The 19011-nt window shown below is 39.3% G+C and overlaps 1 protein-coding gene across 7 annotated transcripts in view; it reads right to left on the bottom strand.

The window, feature by feature from the left end:
• Positions 1-17756, bottom strand: part of sdk2b (sidekick cell adhesion molecule 2b) — a 315126-nt gene extending 297370 nt beyond the window's left edge. For 2 of the 7 annotated variants that reach the window (XM_016681392.1, XM_007571333.2), the window contains exon 1: positions 16391-17754. In XM_016681392.1, the coding sequence (XP_016536878.1) occupies positions 16391-16478 (88 nt within the window). In that variant the 5' untranslated portion in view covers positions 16479-17754. Of the gene's footprint in view, positions 1-16390 lie in introns of all 7 variants that reach the window. The other 5 variants (XM_016681381.1, XM_016681389.1, XM_016681383.1 and 2 more) reach the window with 3 other exon arrangements.
• Between the last annotated feature and the right edge of the window lie 1255 nt (positions 17757-19011).

Below are 19011 nucleotides of genomic sequence, written 5' to 3'. Positions count from 1 at the left end.
CTGATATATCGCCTTTCCTTTGTTTCTCCTGCATGACTTTGTCTGTCTTTTCTCTGACATTTGTGAAGCGCATCATCTGACAAGATCATCTCGCAGAGGTTGGTGTTTACATGAAGCTTGACAGGAGTCAGAAGGAGCTCTTCAGAAGCACCATCATGCATGTTCGTGATCAATCCACGGATATCAGTTAAGAACATTCCTCTTAGAAATGTAAGACGCCTTTCTTCTGGCGAAGGAATGATGCCTTAAATCTCTTGAGAGTTGGCTTCAAAGACAGAGGGAAACGTGGAAGGATGGAACAATATTTTCTCGATTTAGGAACCATTTTCAAAACAGGGTCAGAGTCCTATTAAACAGAAGATAAAATATGAATTTTATATAACACAAGACATAAGTCAACGTTTGCCCCTGATGTTCCACGGAAGTTCAACTTTTATCCTTTAAATCATTCTGTAGTCACTAATTATCACTTGGGAAAACAAGTCATACAGTATTATTATTTCCAAAACTATTTCAAAGTTTTCCGGCTTTTAAGATGAGGTCTTCATCACCAGTTATGGTAAATGTTTCTAGAAATTAGACGAGCCTCTCTCTCTGTCATGTCACGACCTTTTCTGGTCGTGACATGACAAGAAAAGGTGAAAGGCTATGAAAATTGTACATGTCACTATATCCATCTCAATAATTGCTGCGTGACATTTCCAAGTCGGACTGGCTACTTGCAGTGAGGAATGGGACATTTGACATGCTCATTCTACGAACGCAAACCTTCCCCGTAGATTTCCTTCCTTCAAATGGCAAATCTCCCCTTCACGTTGTCTGACACCTTCAACTTTGGACAGCTGGTTCATTTTTCTCATTAACTGTTGGCATTAAAGTGAGTAAACAAGGAGGTTAGCAGATTAAAAAATATGGCTGGCGCTTTGAAAAGAAATTCAGCTGAGATTACTTTAGATGCAGCTGTCTTATGTGGGGGGATTAGGGAACCTCCTGAATCAAAATGTGAAAGCGCTAGAAGGCATGAACATATTCCGATCTCGGCAAACGACTGGGTCTGAGACATCGCGCCTGAAAATAGAAAACAATTTCAAACCCAAATGAATAAACATAGCAATTTCTTCCATAATGTCTGAGTAATAGCTCATAGCATCAAGGGTATCCACCGAATGCATATGGATGCTGGAAGCAGGAAAAGTCTCACAGTTTTCTTCATTCTGTTATTGTTATGCAGAGCAAAAAAGAATTTAAAAAAAATGTGTTCTCTCATCAAACCAAAGCATCACACAAATCAAAGTTAAAGCAATTACAATCTTATTCCACCCTTTCAAATGGCAACAGCTGTTTCCTTTGGTCAGAATTGCAGCATAATTGCACATGGTAGCATATGGTTATGGCTGATTAATCCTACTGGGGGTGAAGGCCCCATTATTCCTAGATGGGATGGGTAAATAGGCAGCAGAACCAAGTGTTGGATAGAAGTGTAATGGGATGGCAAGAAAGGGAATGGGCCTTTGATGAGATGTCTGTTAAAGATCGTCAGAATCGATCAGGCTCTCTACCATCCCCTTATAAGCCATTAAAACCGATCTGGTTGTCATCCAGGTTCTCCAAGATGGAATCATGACAATCTATTGCCAAACTGCGCAGAAAATACTGCCAGTATATCATGAATTTCTCTTAAGGCACAAAGCTAATGGTTCTGGAAATGTAGAAATTCACGTTCCTTTGCGATTTGAGTTGACATTTTCTGCTCACGTCACTCCAGACCAACTTAAAGCTCCAGTAAAGCCCACTGTGTCGTAATATGTTGGAGGTGTGAGTGTTGAGACTGCTTACTGCTCTGTTGGCTTAAACTGACCAGCATTTCTCTACACAGCTACAATTATACAGCACTCTGTCACACTAAAAACCTCCCAAAAGGGACAATTATAGAGTTCAGAGGTGGTTCTCAAAGCCACCAGTCATTCTCGGCACAAAATGCCTGGCAATCTAAGGCTTACTCTCATTTCCATCTCGCCAAATGAGGGATCATGACGGTAAACAACCCTTGAGTGATGCTTCCCATTTGCGTGCTTTAGTATGCTTAATGTTCCACCTAAAGGGCTGAAGTATGCACTTGCATTCCGAGTAATGGAGAGGTCGGTGTGGAGACACAACTGCACAGTAGATTTGGAGTAACGATGTTACAAACTGGCCACTGGATACCAGAGGTCAATTTGTTCCTCAGGTTGAAATTCATCTAAAAAAAAACAAAAAAACACTGACAGATACCTTATAGTTGTAGCAAAATGTATCGCCCTTCATGTGTGTTGTCAGTCAGCTGTCTATCATGGGAGAAAATTGCACTAACTGAATTTTTCCCCGGCTTTAAATATACAAATTCAGCTCTTACGGACTCTTTCTGAAACAAAACACAACACTTGATACTAGTGTGAGACCTTTGAGCCATCTTTCATTCCTTTTTAGGTCACCCAGACACACATTTGGCTACAACCTACAAAATGACTATATCCGTTATTAAAATAAATAGACTTCTTATTCTTGAAGACGACAAACTGGGTGACTTTATAGGTAATATCAATTTAAAGGCTTTGTCTTAGTTTAAAGACAGGTCAATACTGAGCAGAAAGGTTAATACCGACAACAATAAATATTGTTTTTGCATTTGAACTACAATTAGCAACGTATTTTCGTCATGTATTTGCTGAGGTCTTCTATGATTTTCTGCGTCTGCGGGGAAAAATATATATTTTAAACTGTGCTCATTATTGTACAGTTGAAGAACTTTGTAAGTCAAAACTTCAAAATCTAAACTCAATTGATAATCTGGGAGTTGTGTGGCTCAGTTATGGGAAGTTGGTGAACCAAGTCCAAGGGCTATTAATGTCCAATAATTGTTCAATTAAAAACACCAGTGCCAAATAAATAAATAAATAAAACATTCATGGCAAGACATGCAATTACATGTGCTTTAACAGTTATCAATTCTGCCTGAGTTTCATCTATATTTTCCCAAAAAATTGAAGTATTTTAGTCTGCATATGTGCACAGTCAGTTTGGCACAGTGTAGAGGGAGAGAGTTGGATACAAATGCGCACCACGCTTAAAAAAATAAAAATAAAATAATAATAATAATAATAATACTCAAAAATTATGGACTGTAGAATGTCTAATGCCTAATGAAAATGCTGACAATTAAACACTGCAGTAGACAAGCTGGCTTCAATATATTACCTGCCAAATGCAACCAATTATCATGGTTGTGTCCTTAGTTGACTCAGTGCTGCTGATATTCTCTGTAAAAAAGGATTCAGAAAGGCTCCATATGTATTACATTAAGATCTGGTAGCATGAAGGACATTGGTTTGGCTTACCTCAGCAGCATATATAGCCACAGTAATGTGACAGTAAAAGTGAAATGTTCCATTAGAAATACTTAGCTCACCTTTCATAAAAAAAAAAAAAACAATATCAGACTTGGTTAGCATAAAGCAAATGGCATCGCCTTTCTACTGATGAAAGGCTAACAATAAAAATGTGGGATTCTCCTAACAAAACTGAGAGCTGTAAATAAATGTACACAGAGAATGAAGCTTCGTCTTCAGAAGAGCATTCTTCAAAAGGAAAAAGATCCCTTTCTGACCCAAAAGAAAACTGTAATGGATGTACACAGATGCAAGCCGCAAATGGCATCGTAATCGCAGAGCAGGTGATCCAGCTTGTCCAAGTAAATGAAGCAATGCGCCCACAAATGATCAAACAGGCTGTTTAAGCGCGTGACGGGGAAAAGGAAAAGAATCAGCAATCCGATCTATTTGGGTCAGGGTCCTAATTAGGATGTATGGCAGAGCAGCGAAATCTGCTTTCACCACAAAAGTCCAAAGAGAACCAAGGGGGATGACATGTTTATTTTTATTGTTGTTTTTTTGTTTTTGAATGTACTGACATGAAGTCCAGATTGTTTTGAGTCCAGCAGGTCATTCGCTAACTCTGACCCTGGTCGATTTTAGAGCACAGTGACAATTCCCAGGAAGCCGTACTGACCTCTTTTCTCAGCCTCAGAGACCACATTAATATCCATGCAAAGACAAACAGGACAGCTCTGGCAAACACTAACCAGACCTCTTTGTGTCATGTTCCAGGCAGCCGAGCATAAAAATGAGTGGAGTTTAAAAGGGACTGTTCATGGCCAAGTTTGCCTAAGTACTTAAGTTCTTACTCTGGTCAAACTCCCCGGGCTGCGGAACTTTTAGGGGAGAAAAAATTAACGATAAAATGGAGCAGTTTTAAATCTGCTTCCTTTCACATCAGGCTGCCCGTTTTGAAGTTATGGAAGCTTCTGGCACTTCTGCGAGCTGGACTGGTTGAAAATGTTCAAATCAAAGTTTACAAAATGTACCATGGGCTGAATGAAAAAAGAAAGAAAAAAAAAAAAACTGGCTGGCAAGGCAATAAGTGTGGAAGCAAATGAAGTCATCGAGCAGATACAGATGGAATGGTGATGACTATGTCTCATCATTGTTACCTTGCTGTAACCTTCTCGTGGCACCAATTGTATTTTATGACTAAGTTAAAGTGACCTCATCTTAATTTGTTGCAGTAAAGTATTTGAGACATACAAAAGTTACAAATTATACAAAAAAAAAGCCTTAATACCCCCAAAAAGCAGCTACTTTACATGAGGTAAATCTTGCTTTTTAACACATTTTTGCAGTTCATATCATGAACATAATATGTTATTTTTATTCTAGCTTGTTTGGGTCCTAAGTCATACCCATAATCATCTTGTCAATGCACTAAACAGAAATCCCACCGGCAGACTGTTTTAGGCAGGGTGATGGAGCAGCTGCTGAGATTGAGATCAGCTTGGCATTGATTGGTGGTTGGTGGGGGTTATGCAGAACATGCTGCTTCAGGTCCCAGTGAAACATGCAATACAATACAATTAGTTCACCCACAGAGGCATGTATTTAAAAGGATGTCAGATGTGACAGGATTTCTTTTGTCACCATGCTCAAAACCAAAATACACAAAATAAAACGTAAACGTGGGAAAACGATGCTGTTACTAAATAATTGGTAATACGAACAGCTAAAACGGACCAAATTATCGCAGCAAAATTAGAATGCTGTAATCCGAATTGGAGCACTGAAGCCGTCCTGCCTTTTTCTGCAAGTTTAGCTCTAGGTTTAGTTGTTCTAGTTAGGAGACTGGACTAGTATCCTAAACACCAAGGCTCCGCAGGTATTTAAAAAGTCGGTTTCAAAAATCACTGAATTGTAGAGCACATCTTCTCCTGCCTGCTTTTGTGAAATGTTACTCAGCTGTGTGTCGTCTACAGTGAAGGAGATGTGTTGTAATTTCATTGGAGAGCTCATTTCTAAAATGTTTCACGCCTGCCATGCGAGTCCATCCAGGTGTTTTGTGGCAAACATGAGAAGGTCCTTTCAGACTGCTTTAGGTTTTCTCCAGTTTTTGGCCATTTTTGCTCACTGTTCTGGGATCCTTTGTGACCTCCTGGATGAGTTGTTGATTCACTCCTGGAGTAACTTTGGTAGGTCGGCTTTTTCTGGGAAGGTTTCTTTCAAGGGTATCAAAATCTCATAGTACCCTAGTCTATGTCTATGTGATTTGCTGCTTACATTTGCAGACAGCCATATTCAGAGATCAAACTCAACAAGCGGCTAGATGAGACGTTATTATATTTCACCTTAAACACAAAGTGGACTATCATCTGAATTAGGCAATGCAAAATGGCATAACAAATTACATAAGCTCCTATTTGGGAGTGTGTTTTGGCATAGATTAAACGTTAATTAGGTTTAAGACAGAGACGCTTTACACAAATTCACACACTTCTATTCGTGCATCTGTTCTCATCTTAGACATTTACACAGCTGACGCAACATCTTCACACAGGAAAAAAAAAAAACGGAGAAAAACAGAGGAAATCAGAGGCAAGATGAGCTTAACACCCTTTTGCCACACACATTCGAATAATTGATAAGAGCCAGGTTTATGCACATACACAATGAGGCACATATTTAAACGACCCTTTTTGCAGCCACATGAATAGCAGCGGGGCATACATGTAGTACTAAAAGAGCAGGTTGATTATGAACCGTTTCTTTCATATCGGAGAATGTGAAAAAGAGGATTTGAACAGTGTTAACAGCAATCAGTAGTTGGAAGTTTACTCATGTGGTCTTCAGATTCTTTCATCCTGGGGCTTTGCCTCTGGCCTGTGCCAAACTAAGCAGGGAACACACACCAGTCAAGTGATTAGAGAACAAACGTAGGGAATGTGTCAGATCAAAAGCATGTATATTTTTAACACCAAGATGAGGATGTCGCTGAGAATCTGTCAATATGTTGACACCTTCCACCTCCTGCTCTTCCTTCACTCTGTCACATAATCGCACTTTGGTAAGTGGCATTTCCTACTCTGGCACATCTGTAGTTAAAATCAATCTTTCACATAAGTGTTCACCTTTTTTTCTGTTGGATTTGTTGTAATTAATCTTCATTTCAACGGCAAAAGCGCACCACATTTTCTCCATACACGGGGCACATTGTGTGCGTCCCATCAATTCCCGTGTGTCAGCTGGCACCGATAACACGCACCGAACACATCCTGTTGAAGTGCAACAAAACAGAACAGATCACCAGACTTCAGCTGAGAATAGTTTTATCACAAGTTTACGTGCTTCTGAACAGAGCAGGTTTTAAAAGGTAATTCCATCCACTAACCAGATGCAGACAGAGTTGTTTTTTTTTTTTTTTTTTTTTTTTTTTTCATTTTCAAAGTAAATATTAGGTGTATTTCTTGACGCATTTTTGACAACACTGGCATGCCAAGAAATAGGCTGTTCATTTTTAGGATGCCTTCACAGAGGAAAAACAACCACTCTTTTCAACATCCTACAAAATCTATCAGCTCTAGCTTGAACGTATCCAACCCTGCTTCAAATTCTAAACAACAAAGCCGAGCCACTTCACAAGTCCCAGGTCATTGATTCACCGGTAAGAGCTAAATATGCTGCCACAATAACAAAAAGCAACACGATGCACTCTACAAAGACCTTCTAGTTCATTTTATGTCTCAGCAGGACGTGCTTCCAGTTTGAAGGCATTTCTTATTAGTCAAAAACACATTCCATAAGTGTCTTTGCATTTCTGTCACGTGTTATGAAAACAGATGAATTGATCAGAAATTTGTGATCGTTTTTGTTTTTTTTTTTGAGTTGGCCATACAGATTTTAGACAGTTCTAATCTCTTTATGACGTTTGCTACGGTCATAAAGAGATGCACAGCAATCAACACATTCTGTCCAGGCCTTTCCTTTTGTGTGCATTCAATAAATATTTGCATCCCTGCACTGTTATATCTGATTTTAGTTTGAATATTAATGTGTTTCAGAAAAATTTGAATAATTTATTGATAAAAGCTGTTCTCACAAATTCAAAACAGAAATTGACATATGTTCAACAGTAAGAAACCGTTTTCAGACTTCAAATTATACAAAAAAAAAAAAAATCATGTTTTTTTTTTTTTTTTTTTCTCTCTTTTGAACAGCAATCGTGTTTTAACGTAGGAAGAGGTCAGAAATCAGAACTTGGTGGGATAACCCTGAATTCACCCTACATTTCAAACAGAGAAGTGTCCTCGAGCACAAATTGAACAGACATAGGAATGCAATGGCTATTATGCATGCAGAGACTTTGAGTTCAGCAAGGAAAATGCAGTATAATATTTTTTATGTAAAAATAATTGTAAAAATATTTTTTACGTGCTTGTTGAAACTGTCACTATGTGGTGACAATTGGATAGAAGAAAATAATCAAGCTCCTCCGCCTTCTCCCAGTGCTCCCCTTTCTAAATAGAAACCACCAGCCAGAGCAGGAGGTGGGTCTTAGTGCTGTCAATCACCCTTTACGTGGCACTTCATGTGGTCTTAACACACTACAACAACATGGTGACAGTTTTAGCCGATATGTAAAATATGTAACATATTCTTTTTAGAAAAGTTACACACCGCAACTTCAATTTTGCAGGTAGCAAATGTGTGATTCAAGTTGACTGTGTGAAAAAAACAAAAACAAAGCTTTACTCATGAAGAAAGAAATAATGATTACAGCTACCAAGATGCCAATAGCGTCTTATACTGTTGACTAGCATTAAAGCACTTTTTGTAGATCTGCGCTTACAATATTTTCAAAATTGACATATGTTGAACATATGTTGAACAGGCAGAAGGCTGAGGGGAGCATCCAGAGCATCAGGCTGAGAAACAGTTTCTTTCCTTCACCTGTCAGACTGCTGAACGCAAGCTGCACCTAATTCAGTTTCAACTCATACATTATTTAGACACACACACACTTATATATCACAAATTTCTTAATCTTGGACCTTAGTCTGAATTTCATACCACGATAAGCAAAGGCGGTATGACAATAAAACGTCCTTGAATCCTTCAACATTTTCAAATACAGCATGATCCACAATGGAGAAAAGCTAAAACCACACAAAAATATGAAAAACAACAGCTTTGCTCTGTCTGCTCAGCCTTCCTGTTATCCTCTTTGAGTTTCACACATCCTCTTCCAGCCTGAATGATTTGTAGCACAAATAGTTTCTTCACAGACAACATTACATCTGCATGGTTCAGTTGAGTTTTTTAACAACCTTACTGATACACAGAATAGTTAACTTTAAGTCTTCTTAACTCAATGAAAGCTTTTACGCCACCGAGTGTTGTTGTCAGCATCACTTTGTGGCCCTTGCGTATTGAACCCTCACTAATTTGAAAAAATAAAAGATAAAAAACATCTGATTATTATTATTTTTTTTTTTTTCTTTTCCTCAACCAGCCAGTCAGTGGTCAGGTCCAGTTAAGCAGAAAATTGACAGCCAATATTATTGAGCCTTTCTGGTTTTGTATGCAATTTCAAAGCATGGACTGCAATTTCAATTTAGCTCAGAGCATGCATAAAAAAGGTACGAACAGCGACAAGGTCTCAAACTGGAAGTACTCATAGCTACCTTCACTCAATCTTATTGGGAACTGAGGACAATATAAAATCAGAACCACTTCAAAGAGCTGTTGAATTGCTTTCCAGTGACAAAAAAAATAAAGATATTTCTTTGGATTTGCTGCCATACAGGCCTTGGGTGGAAAGATTTCTCCCACTGAATGCAGAACAGTGAAACTGTGGACAACCCTCTGAGAAATCTATCACTGGACTTTGACCATGAGTTTTCCTGCCAGCCCTGAATACTAAAAACGATACGATGTGACCTTTTGCCAAAGCGCTGGCTGTAAGGATCTAGGACAGACCCAAACCACCCCCCACACTCTCTCTTTCTCTTATTTCTAAAAAATCATTCCGGTAGCAGACAGCTGCTACAAGGAAACAAGATCCCAAGTCTGTCAATTAGAATGAGTGACAAATCAGGAGATTTGTAGTCTAGAGACATCCACTCACTCCTCTGACTTCACAAATCATTCATCGTCTAACATCAGTGGAATCTTTTTTAGAGGCTTCTCTTATTTTTACTTTGCCCATTTCCACTCGTATAACAAATCAATAATTTGTGTTTAGCATTCCACAGCAAGCAAACAAAGTAGTTCAGATGTAACCTAAGTGAATTTAGAGATTGGCTTTAACAACTTCTGTATACAGCCAATCAATCAATACTCAACATCAGTGGTTGAGACCATGAGATCACAATGATTTATAATTTATTTATTGTCATTATGTACTGAATGTTGCAGTTTAGAGTGGGTGAGATGAGTAAGTTGGTGGTCTTTCTAAGGACCACCCAGACATATAGCTGGAAGTGATAAAGAGGAGCAATGCAAGAGTTTCTGCTTTAAATAAAGGTGAAAAGTGGCTGCCAACAGTCGGAAGTGTGATCTAAATAGGGAAGGACCTGTCAGAGTAGTACTGGTTGAAGAGATGAGGAGAGTTTATGGTCTCCTGCTTAGATTGTCTGAGACCGCCATCTAGCCAACACGATTTCTTGATGCGTAGCTACTGTAGATAAACATTTGTGATATTTTTTATGCAATATCAACTTCAAGTTCTCCATCAGGTCTAACCTGCCAATCCCATAAATCACTATGTTTTTCTATGTGCTGTGACACATGCAAAAAAAAAAAAAAAATGAGGCAAGTTTTTCAATAGATGGAATAGTTTTGAATACAACACAATGAAGGAATTACATTATTATTATTTTTTTTTATTAAACTCAAAAACTCAAGTGTGCCAAAGTACAGATCTGTAGGTTGTGTTTATATGGGGAAACTGGTAGGAGTTTTTAGTTTGGATTACATTCTTGAATAGGAAGAAGATAAAAAACTTTCATCAGTATCTGGCCAGCCGATGACCGATCACAGATAATTAAGAAAATTGTGTTTTTTCTCCAGTTAATTGGTTTGTTTTTCGCTTTATCCAACCAATTTAGTGACAGAAATTGGAAATTGGCTTGACCTACAATTATTACCAATATGTATGACATTTGATAATACTGAACAACTGTCCTGATACAAAAAATAAATTAATATTAATAAAATTTCATTTCAGGTCAGGCTATGACTCCAGCTTTACGATATAACTAAGATTAAGATTTCTAGGAGTAAGAAACAAACAATGTAGCATTGAGCCACCATACAGTGAGGAAGTGACACCAGAACCTCCTCCACAATGAAGGGACTCATTTTTGCAGCAAAGAAGCAGCAAAAATGTGCTTCTTTGCTGCTTTAAGTTCATCCTGAAAATCAAATATAGCTGAAATATACAATTGAAACCAATATGACTGTGGAATAAAGCGCTTTAATAAATGTGTTAACTTCATCTGTAGAGATTCAAGTTCATTGTTATTTTTCTAAAAACATGGTCAGACATCAGAATAAGCTAAAGTTCTTTGAGCGGTTCTCTTTAATTGACTATACTCTGTTTGATGAATCACATCATGAAAGGACAAAATGTCACAAAGATTGCTCCTCTTGGAAATCTGTTTCTCTGAAAGTGCCACACAGGAAATGGCCTCAAATATCTTTGATTGTGTGCCTTACGTTTTTTGTGATAAAAATGCATTCAGTTTTGCATTCTTCTAGTCAAGCGCTTCACCCAGACCGCATGTATTCCATTTCTGCAAAGCATTTTCAAACCAATTTCCAAAGAGATTCAAATTTGAGATGTCATTCTTGACTTCTAGTTTTTTTTAATCAGTTTTTTTTTTTTAATGCAAAAGCTAAAAACGGACCATTTATTTGAACATTTGGCCAACCTCCCAAGATGAAAGGGACTTATTCTGAGTGTCACACATCTGACAGAAATGAAGTTCGAACAAAAGTTAAGGTTGAGCTACAACATCTCCATCTAGATCGGTGGGCTTCGAGTGATATAAATGTCAAAGAACAATCACATGCTATGCTACGTGTTCATGTGTGCCAAAAGCACACAACAGAATCCTCACTGTGATGATTCACTGGAAAAGAGAGGAGGCCAAAACGTAAACGCTGTGTGAAAAACTAAGTACACCATGCGGCTTCCAGCAATTTGTGGACTGGTGATAAATGCTGATAACCATCTCCATTAAAAGCCAAAGTTTTGGCTTTTTTCTGCACTGGCCACAATGTCAAAAGGACAACTACCAGCAATAATCTTAGAAAACTATTTGTTGCTGCACAGACTCGGACTCAGAAGGGTTCTGAGGTACTTATACCTATTTTGGCTAATGCCAGTTTCTCTTTAGGAATCATGACCAACATAATAAAACAATTTAAACCATTTTTGTTTGCCTTCCAGCAATGAGTGACTTAATTATTTACATTAGGAGCAGCGGTGCTGTTACATGCACTACGTGAGTTTAAGAGCAGCTGTGAAGCAAGGTTATCCTGACAATGTAAAGAAAAGACAACTTGATTATGTAACTTAGCATCTGTTTTAGTATGGAAGCCTCTGCTTAGATTTCTGCCAAGGTATCAACATGTAATGGAAAATACAATTGCCGGTGCTTTGTGACTTTCTTTTGAAACACCATGCTGATACTCAAGATAGCAAAGTCGGAGTCATCTTCATTTAATAATTGAATTTAAACAAAAGATGTTGTCCCCAGCACGACTTGACAGTGCTACTTAGCAGTCGGAGCCGATCAAGCTGAAAATCTGCCACTACCTGGCACCGAAATACGTCTCTTATTCTCATGATTTTTAACTATTTTAAAGCTATTTAAAATACACCAGTTCTGCAGGAAAAGAGAAAGATTATTCGAAAATAAGAAAAAATTATTTAGTCAACCGTTTCTCTGATTAGAAAACAAGCAATTCAGGGTCAAACGTGAGCTCGTTTGGGAAAAACTGGGACATGCAAGCGGTTAAGAAATTTTGTAAAGAACTGCTCAAAATTACTGTAGCTAAATCATTGTAGCTGGTAAAGGTGCATTTACAAGCATGTAATGATGTGGTTTTTTTTGTTTCAGGTGTTTTTAGCCCGTAATTGTGTGTTATAAATCAATATCGTTTGGATTTTTATGTTCTTGTACACTTGTAGAATTAAATAGCTGCATAACCTGCTAAAGACCACTGCATTGTCTTTTTATATTATGTACTAGAACTGAGAGAGGGTGTACTTTATTTTTAATATGACTGTGTTTTCCCCAACTTGACAGTTTAATATGGACCTCCTCTGCTGCTGCTCTAAGCTCTAAAATAGATTTGTTAGTAAAAAACAAAACCAGCCGGCAAGCCCAGCATTGTCTTGGTTTCAACTCATCAAATGAACAGACGTTAAACAGATCTATAGTTATCACTTTAAACAACACATCTGGAGTAAATTTAGACGACGCACAATTTAAGGAAAGCTAAAGGTCGCACTTGTGTCAAAATCCAGACAGAGAGTTTAGGTAAGTGTCTTTGTTTGAAGCACAAAATGCTTTACGGATGTTGATTTGAACATCAAAACCGCTGAGAGTTTCAACTGTACATTTTCCAGCCACGAGACAGGTTCTGAAACATATTTATCAGAGCAAAGACTTTTTTCCTCTTCCCTGCTGCGCACAATTATGATGAGTGACAAGATCCAACATCCAACGTTAAGGCACAGAGGTTCATCTCTCTCTGCTCAACAAGCCCTAAAGGAAGTCTTCATAGCCCTTTGGTCTGATGAAGGCCATTCTCCCGTTGTAAAAAAAAAGAAAAGCTGTTTCAGTGGACCGGTCATTAAAATGTGGCGGGCAGCAGCCGACACGTCCGTCCAGAGGCATGCTACTCGCCTCATCATGTTCTTTAATCATAGCGGAAAGAGAGCAGCCCACACCGGGGTCACTTTCAACGAGCCACACTCTGAACGGTCTGAAGAGAGTCCAATTAAATCCAACATTTTCTGACCCAGGAGCGACTATGTAATGGGATCTGAGGGCCACGGCTCGATGGTCCAAGCAGAAGGAAAGTGAGAGTGATTGGCAGCACTTCATCCCTGACGCGATCGGTCACGTGTGTCTTTCCACGCCCCTGCCCAGCCAAAAAAGAAAAGAAAAGAAAAAAAAAAAAAGCATACAGTAAAAGCTTTCTACCCAGGCTGAAGTCGTGCACAGCATGTTCTTACTCAGGCTACTTGGTTAAACAAGCATTCATAGGGAACGAGGGCAGGCAGAAGATATCCATCCAGGAGAGAGGCAGCAAGTAGAGATATAGTTACAGAGTGAGAAAAAAACAATAATGTCAGGACTCTTAATCCCTGGGACACCACTAGTTATCAATCTCCTGTAAATGTCAGGCACCGGGATATGGCCTCATGAATGATGGATATCTTCTGTGTCATTTTTTCCTCATCTTTTTCTACACTGTATTATTGAGTGAACCGCAGCCAGAGCCCAAAGTCTATCTTGAAAGGTAATACTCTCTCTTTGCAGTCGAAGCAGCACTTGAATTCCAACTAACCAAGAAGAGGAGACTTGGAAGCACAGAAAACCAAAAAAAAATAAAAAAAAATAATAATAATAAGAAGAAGAATTTTAATCTCAATGGTGACATGTCAGTGTCACCCAAAAATGTAAAAAAAAAATTAGGGTTCACAACATCTGCAAAAAAAATGACAATGCAACACAGATGTGAAACGACGATATGAAAGAGGTTTCATCTCACACCTCACACTCTTCTCTTCAATCATCATGACCTGACCAATCTTCCTCAATTTTACCTTACTGGTCATAGATCAAGGTTGGGCATAAAAAGTAGAGAAAGACCTTCAAGGTGACAAAACATTGGTTTGTAGTCGTATGCATGGCACATGCAATATTTTCCCCTATCGAAACGTTGCCATTAAAGCAGTCCTTTGCAATTGTGATACTGCATACATTGAAAGTGGGTTTTATGTTCATTTACTGATGCATTTATTGATCAGTTTATTGATTTATTGATGTATTTATTAACATTGGCTCATATATGTACTACTCATTTGGTTAAAATTACTGATCTAATGGGAATTTTATCCACTCTGAGGTTTACAGAGAAAGATTAGAAAATGAAAAAAATATATATATCCATTGAATTGCACTTATGTGATTGAAAATTTTTGATGGGCAGACCCGTTTACGATAACAGGAGTGCAACAGTCGCTACTCATTACGTCCAGGGTATGCAGAATACCATATTTGAATGAGCGACATGTTGAACCACACCATGTACCACTCATGCCACCTTTAAACAGGAAACTGAGGCCACGATCCAAACTACAACAGACTGGAAAAACTTTTCCTGGTCCGGCGGAAAAGTTTTTCCACCGTACCAGGTGGAAAAACACCTGCAACATTTAATATTGACTAAATGTTGCAGCCAATCACTAAGCATTGTTTAAGCACCTCAATTTACCGGACTATTATTGCTGACCATATTGATTCCTTTGTGGCCAGTGGACCGATCTACTGATGGCTATACTTCCAGCAGTAAAATGCACCATGTCATAAACTTAAAGTTTATATTCTGTTATTAAAGTGTGCTCCGAAGTCAGCAGATTGTAATCAAACACAGCAGTTTTGGGACGTGGTGGAACGGAAGATTTCCGACACAGATGTGTGGCTGACCAATTTTCAGCGACTGCGCGATCCCATCATTTCCATATGGATCAAGATGTCCGACAAAAGTTCCAGGCACTCAAGATACTCATCCATCCCTGATTTAGAATCTACATGACTCTATAGAAATTGGCAAGGTGGGACAATTGATAGAAATTTTGTCTTGGAGCAAGAACGTCCTGGTTTTGAATTTCACCATAGGGTCCCTCTGCGTGGAATTCTGCACATGTAAGTTCTCTCTGGGTACTCGGGGCTTCCTCATGCAATCCAAAAACATTACGGTTATTTCAGTTGGCTTCTCTAAATTTTCATAATGTATGGGTGTGTCTCTGTGTTGTCCTGTGGTGGACCAGCAACCTGTCCAAGGTGTACCTCTCCTCTTGCCCAATGACCCCGAGATAGACACCACCTACAGGCCATGCCATGGTATCCAGGTAAAGAAAGTGGCGTAGCCACAAGAGAGCAACCACAGAACAAATTAATGCGTTTAAGATATTCTCTATATTAAACTTCTAACCTTACAACCCATATATCAACAAAAACAAGTTTTTTCTCGTCATACGCAAAAAAAAAAAGCTGTGGATAAAATAAATAAATAAATACATAAATCCTAGAAACTAATACCTTGCAGGGATGTGACAGCTGCTTTAGAGAAAATGTTGGCAGAGGACTCTCGTCTTGCCCTGTATTCCTGTATTCCCAGTCTCTCCACTGGAATATTACAAGGATTTTAGGCGGGATATTGATCCAACCCTGTCATTATACAAAAAGTATTCTTAATATCGAGAACTTGAGAAAATCATTTACAATTTACACTTAGCAGCTGAATCTTTCTCTGACTTTTCTTTCTTATTTCAAGCGTTTAAGCCCAAATCGCTGTTCATCAGTTGACAGAGCCCGTTCGTAAAGTTTAGAATCCAGCGCACAGGAGTGATTAATTACTTAGCACTCATTAATCCGCCTGGTCTTTTAACAAGACGTATTATTAAAACTATTTAAAACTGAGAAAAGTTTATGATTCTTGGAAAAGTGGGTAGAATAAACCTCTCAGAAGGTATGATTTGACCTCAATGAAGTTTGGATATATTTGAAGTCCAGGTTATGAATGACACGGGGAAAAAAAGGCAGATTTTTATTTTAAAGAGAAGGAGTGCGTGTATGTGGCAAGGGAATTACAGCGCGAGTACAACAACCAAACAACAATGACAGCGTCGGAGCAACTGCGTCTCCACAACGAAAAAGCTTCCACATAGACATCCAGCAGAGCAGTAGGGCTGCACCACACCGGGCCTGATCGGCGCCGCTTCTTACCTTGAGCTGGCGTGGAGTGGATGAGAAAAGGAAGAAATAAAATCCATGTGGCGCGCCACATCGATCCGCTCCAGCGCTCCGCCAACATTGTTCCGAGCCGGCCGGAGCGACCAACAAGTGCCAGGCGGACTGGACTCTGATCCCCCCCACCCCCGGCGCTGGAAACCCCGGCGCGGCTCTCCTGCTGCAGCTCTGTGGGTCCCTCTCTGTCTCGCTGTCCGTCGGAGCGCACCAAGCAGAGCGCACAGAACGCGGACACTAGCTGCTGTTCAAATTCGGTCAGACAGTCTGTGTGTTTTTTTTGTTTTTTTGGGGGGGGTTTTTCCTTCTTCTTCTTTTGGACAGTTCGAGTTCGCTCCACTTCCACAGACTAGGTGTGAGACTCGGGATGACGTTTCCTACTGAGCATCCTCTGAGGGTCCAAGTTTGAATCTCTCTCTCTCTCTCTCTCTCTCTGCACCTGTAATGACTGATGGATCGCACACTTTCCCCCTCTCTTTACATCTTCCAGCTTCCTCCTTCCCTTTCCCTGTGCACGCCAAACTTCGCCGGCTCACAGTAACTCCAGAGCAAAGAGCAGACTTTTTTTTCTACCTTCCAGTGCCTCTCTCGTCTTCTCTGAGAAGCTGCGGAGAGGAAGCCAGGGACACACTCCTGCAAAGTTCCTCTTCACGGCTCGCTGTCAAGGTCGCCAGTTCAGTTTGACAACAACGCTGACGAGAAGTTCCGCAGCTCTAGGAGTGGAGGACGAGGGCGGCTGCTGCTGGAGGTGGAAGAGGGAAGCGGGGGGGCACTTCCGCGCAGTCACAGTAATGTGGTCTGTGCCCGGCTGCCGGTTCGTCTCTCTCTGTGTGTGTGTGTGTGTGTGTGTGTGTGTCGGAGACCGAGGAGGACGAGTCCTGGGTTCTTCATGAGGTAACAGTTGGATCCAACGAATTGGCATCGCAGCGCATGATGCCACCATGCGGTCAAGCGCAAAAGCACACCCCACCGGACAACTCAAACATGTGCAAGGACATTTTGAGGCTTTCCGCATCACAGACAAGGTGGAACAAAGAAAAAAAAAATGTTTAAAGAACTTGTTTCCCGTTTGTGTTGCTATGATCACAGCTGGTGGATTTAGAATGCAAATGGTATAGTGTAGCAAACCCGACAGTCATGACTTACTCCACGATGATTCTGTGTGTAGCTGGATCATTAATTGGAAGGGAAATGTTTAAAAACAGTAATTCACTCATTGGTTATCAGAAAAAAACAACAACAAGAAACAGCTGCTTTTCAGTCTGACTGGATGCAGAGCATCATCAATCTTTAGGCCACATATTTTCCATTGAATTTTGGTTTGCACGTTGACTAGGCCATTCTAACATACATATAAGTATGATTCATATTTTATATCTGACCACATGAATGTTCTTTAATTTAAATTAAGATGCCCATTCGTAAGAGCCAGTGGCCCACATGTATTAGGTGCTGGCTTGGTTTACTTAAATCAAATGAATGGTTCATTACCTAGTAACAGGATATTCATCCATTCATTTTGTTATGTTGGAGCAGGGAGCCATAAAGCACTGGATACTGTTGAGGGTAGCCAAGTTGGGGCAGAACCTTAAAGGGCACCAAGCGCTATTGGAACTTTAATGTAGAAAACATGATTAAATATTGGTGGTTGGTGTCTTTGTTCTATATAAAACCTGTACATATCAGCATTTTTCACAACTTTTAGCATGACACCACGGAAGTTTGACATTTTTTCAAACTTTTTTTTAAGTTATACATTGTGGTTGGTTCTCTAAATTAATGTAATTTGGTGAAGTTCAAAACTGTGACAAAATTATATTTAAAAAAAATATGCAAATTATATGGAAGTTATTGTTTTACCATTTTATCGGCACAGTAAAGATTGATTTTACTGTCTCATGACAAGTTCAATGCCATCAATCAAAAGAAAAAGAAAAAAAATCGACTTGCTCAGTGTCGATTACATATATCGTTTTATAATTTCAACATTTCTACGATCACAATTTCTGAATTTTCGCTTTGCCTGCTTAAAATAAATGTGGGGGCAGGGAGAGGTGAGGTGGTGATGAACCGAGTCTCACCTTTTATGGTGAACAAAAACAGTAAGAGTTGCTCTGTTCTTCAGCAGCAGCAAAAAAGAAAAAAGAAAAAAGAAAAGAAAAAAAAAAGACATGGTCAAATAATTTAATCCACCAAATGTTTTCCAAGAAATATTTAAGTGAGTGGGGTGGGAACAGTAGGAGAGTCTAGGGGGATTGAACTGAACTGGCGCAGACGTGGGTTGGGGGAGAGGGGGTAAGGTTAGGGTTCATTTTTGTTAGGATTTGATTCAAAGCTTCTTCTATTCCGACAACTTGACAAACAGATTTTTTTTTGTGTGAAACATACAGGAAACCAACAGATGTGGGAGAACGCTAAAAGCTTGATCTCAAGCCTCTAATCCTTTCCAGTCATTTAAAACAGGAGTGCTATGTTCCCATTTTTTTCCCTGGCACTTATTTCTTGGCAGGAGAAGCGAATAAAGAAAATTAACTGTCAGAAAATCTAAGAAAAGACTCTTATTCTGTTCAAATGTTGCAAATTCACATGAGTTAAAAGTA

The sequence above is a fragment of the Poecilia formosa genome, unplaced genomic scaffold, assembly GCF_000485575.1.
Source record: "Poecilia formosa unplaced genomic scaffold, Poecilia_formosa-5.1.2 Scaffold7, whole genome shotgun sequence".
Taxonomy (NCBI): Eukaryota; Metazoa; Chordata; class Actinopteri; order Cyprinodontiformes; family Poeciliidae; genus Poecilia; species Poecilia formosa.
This window is presented reverse-complemented; position numbering and strand designations above follow the sequence as displayed.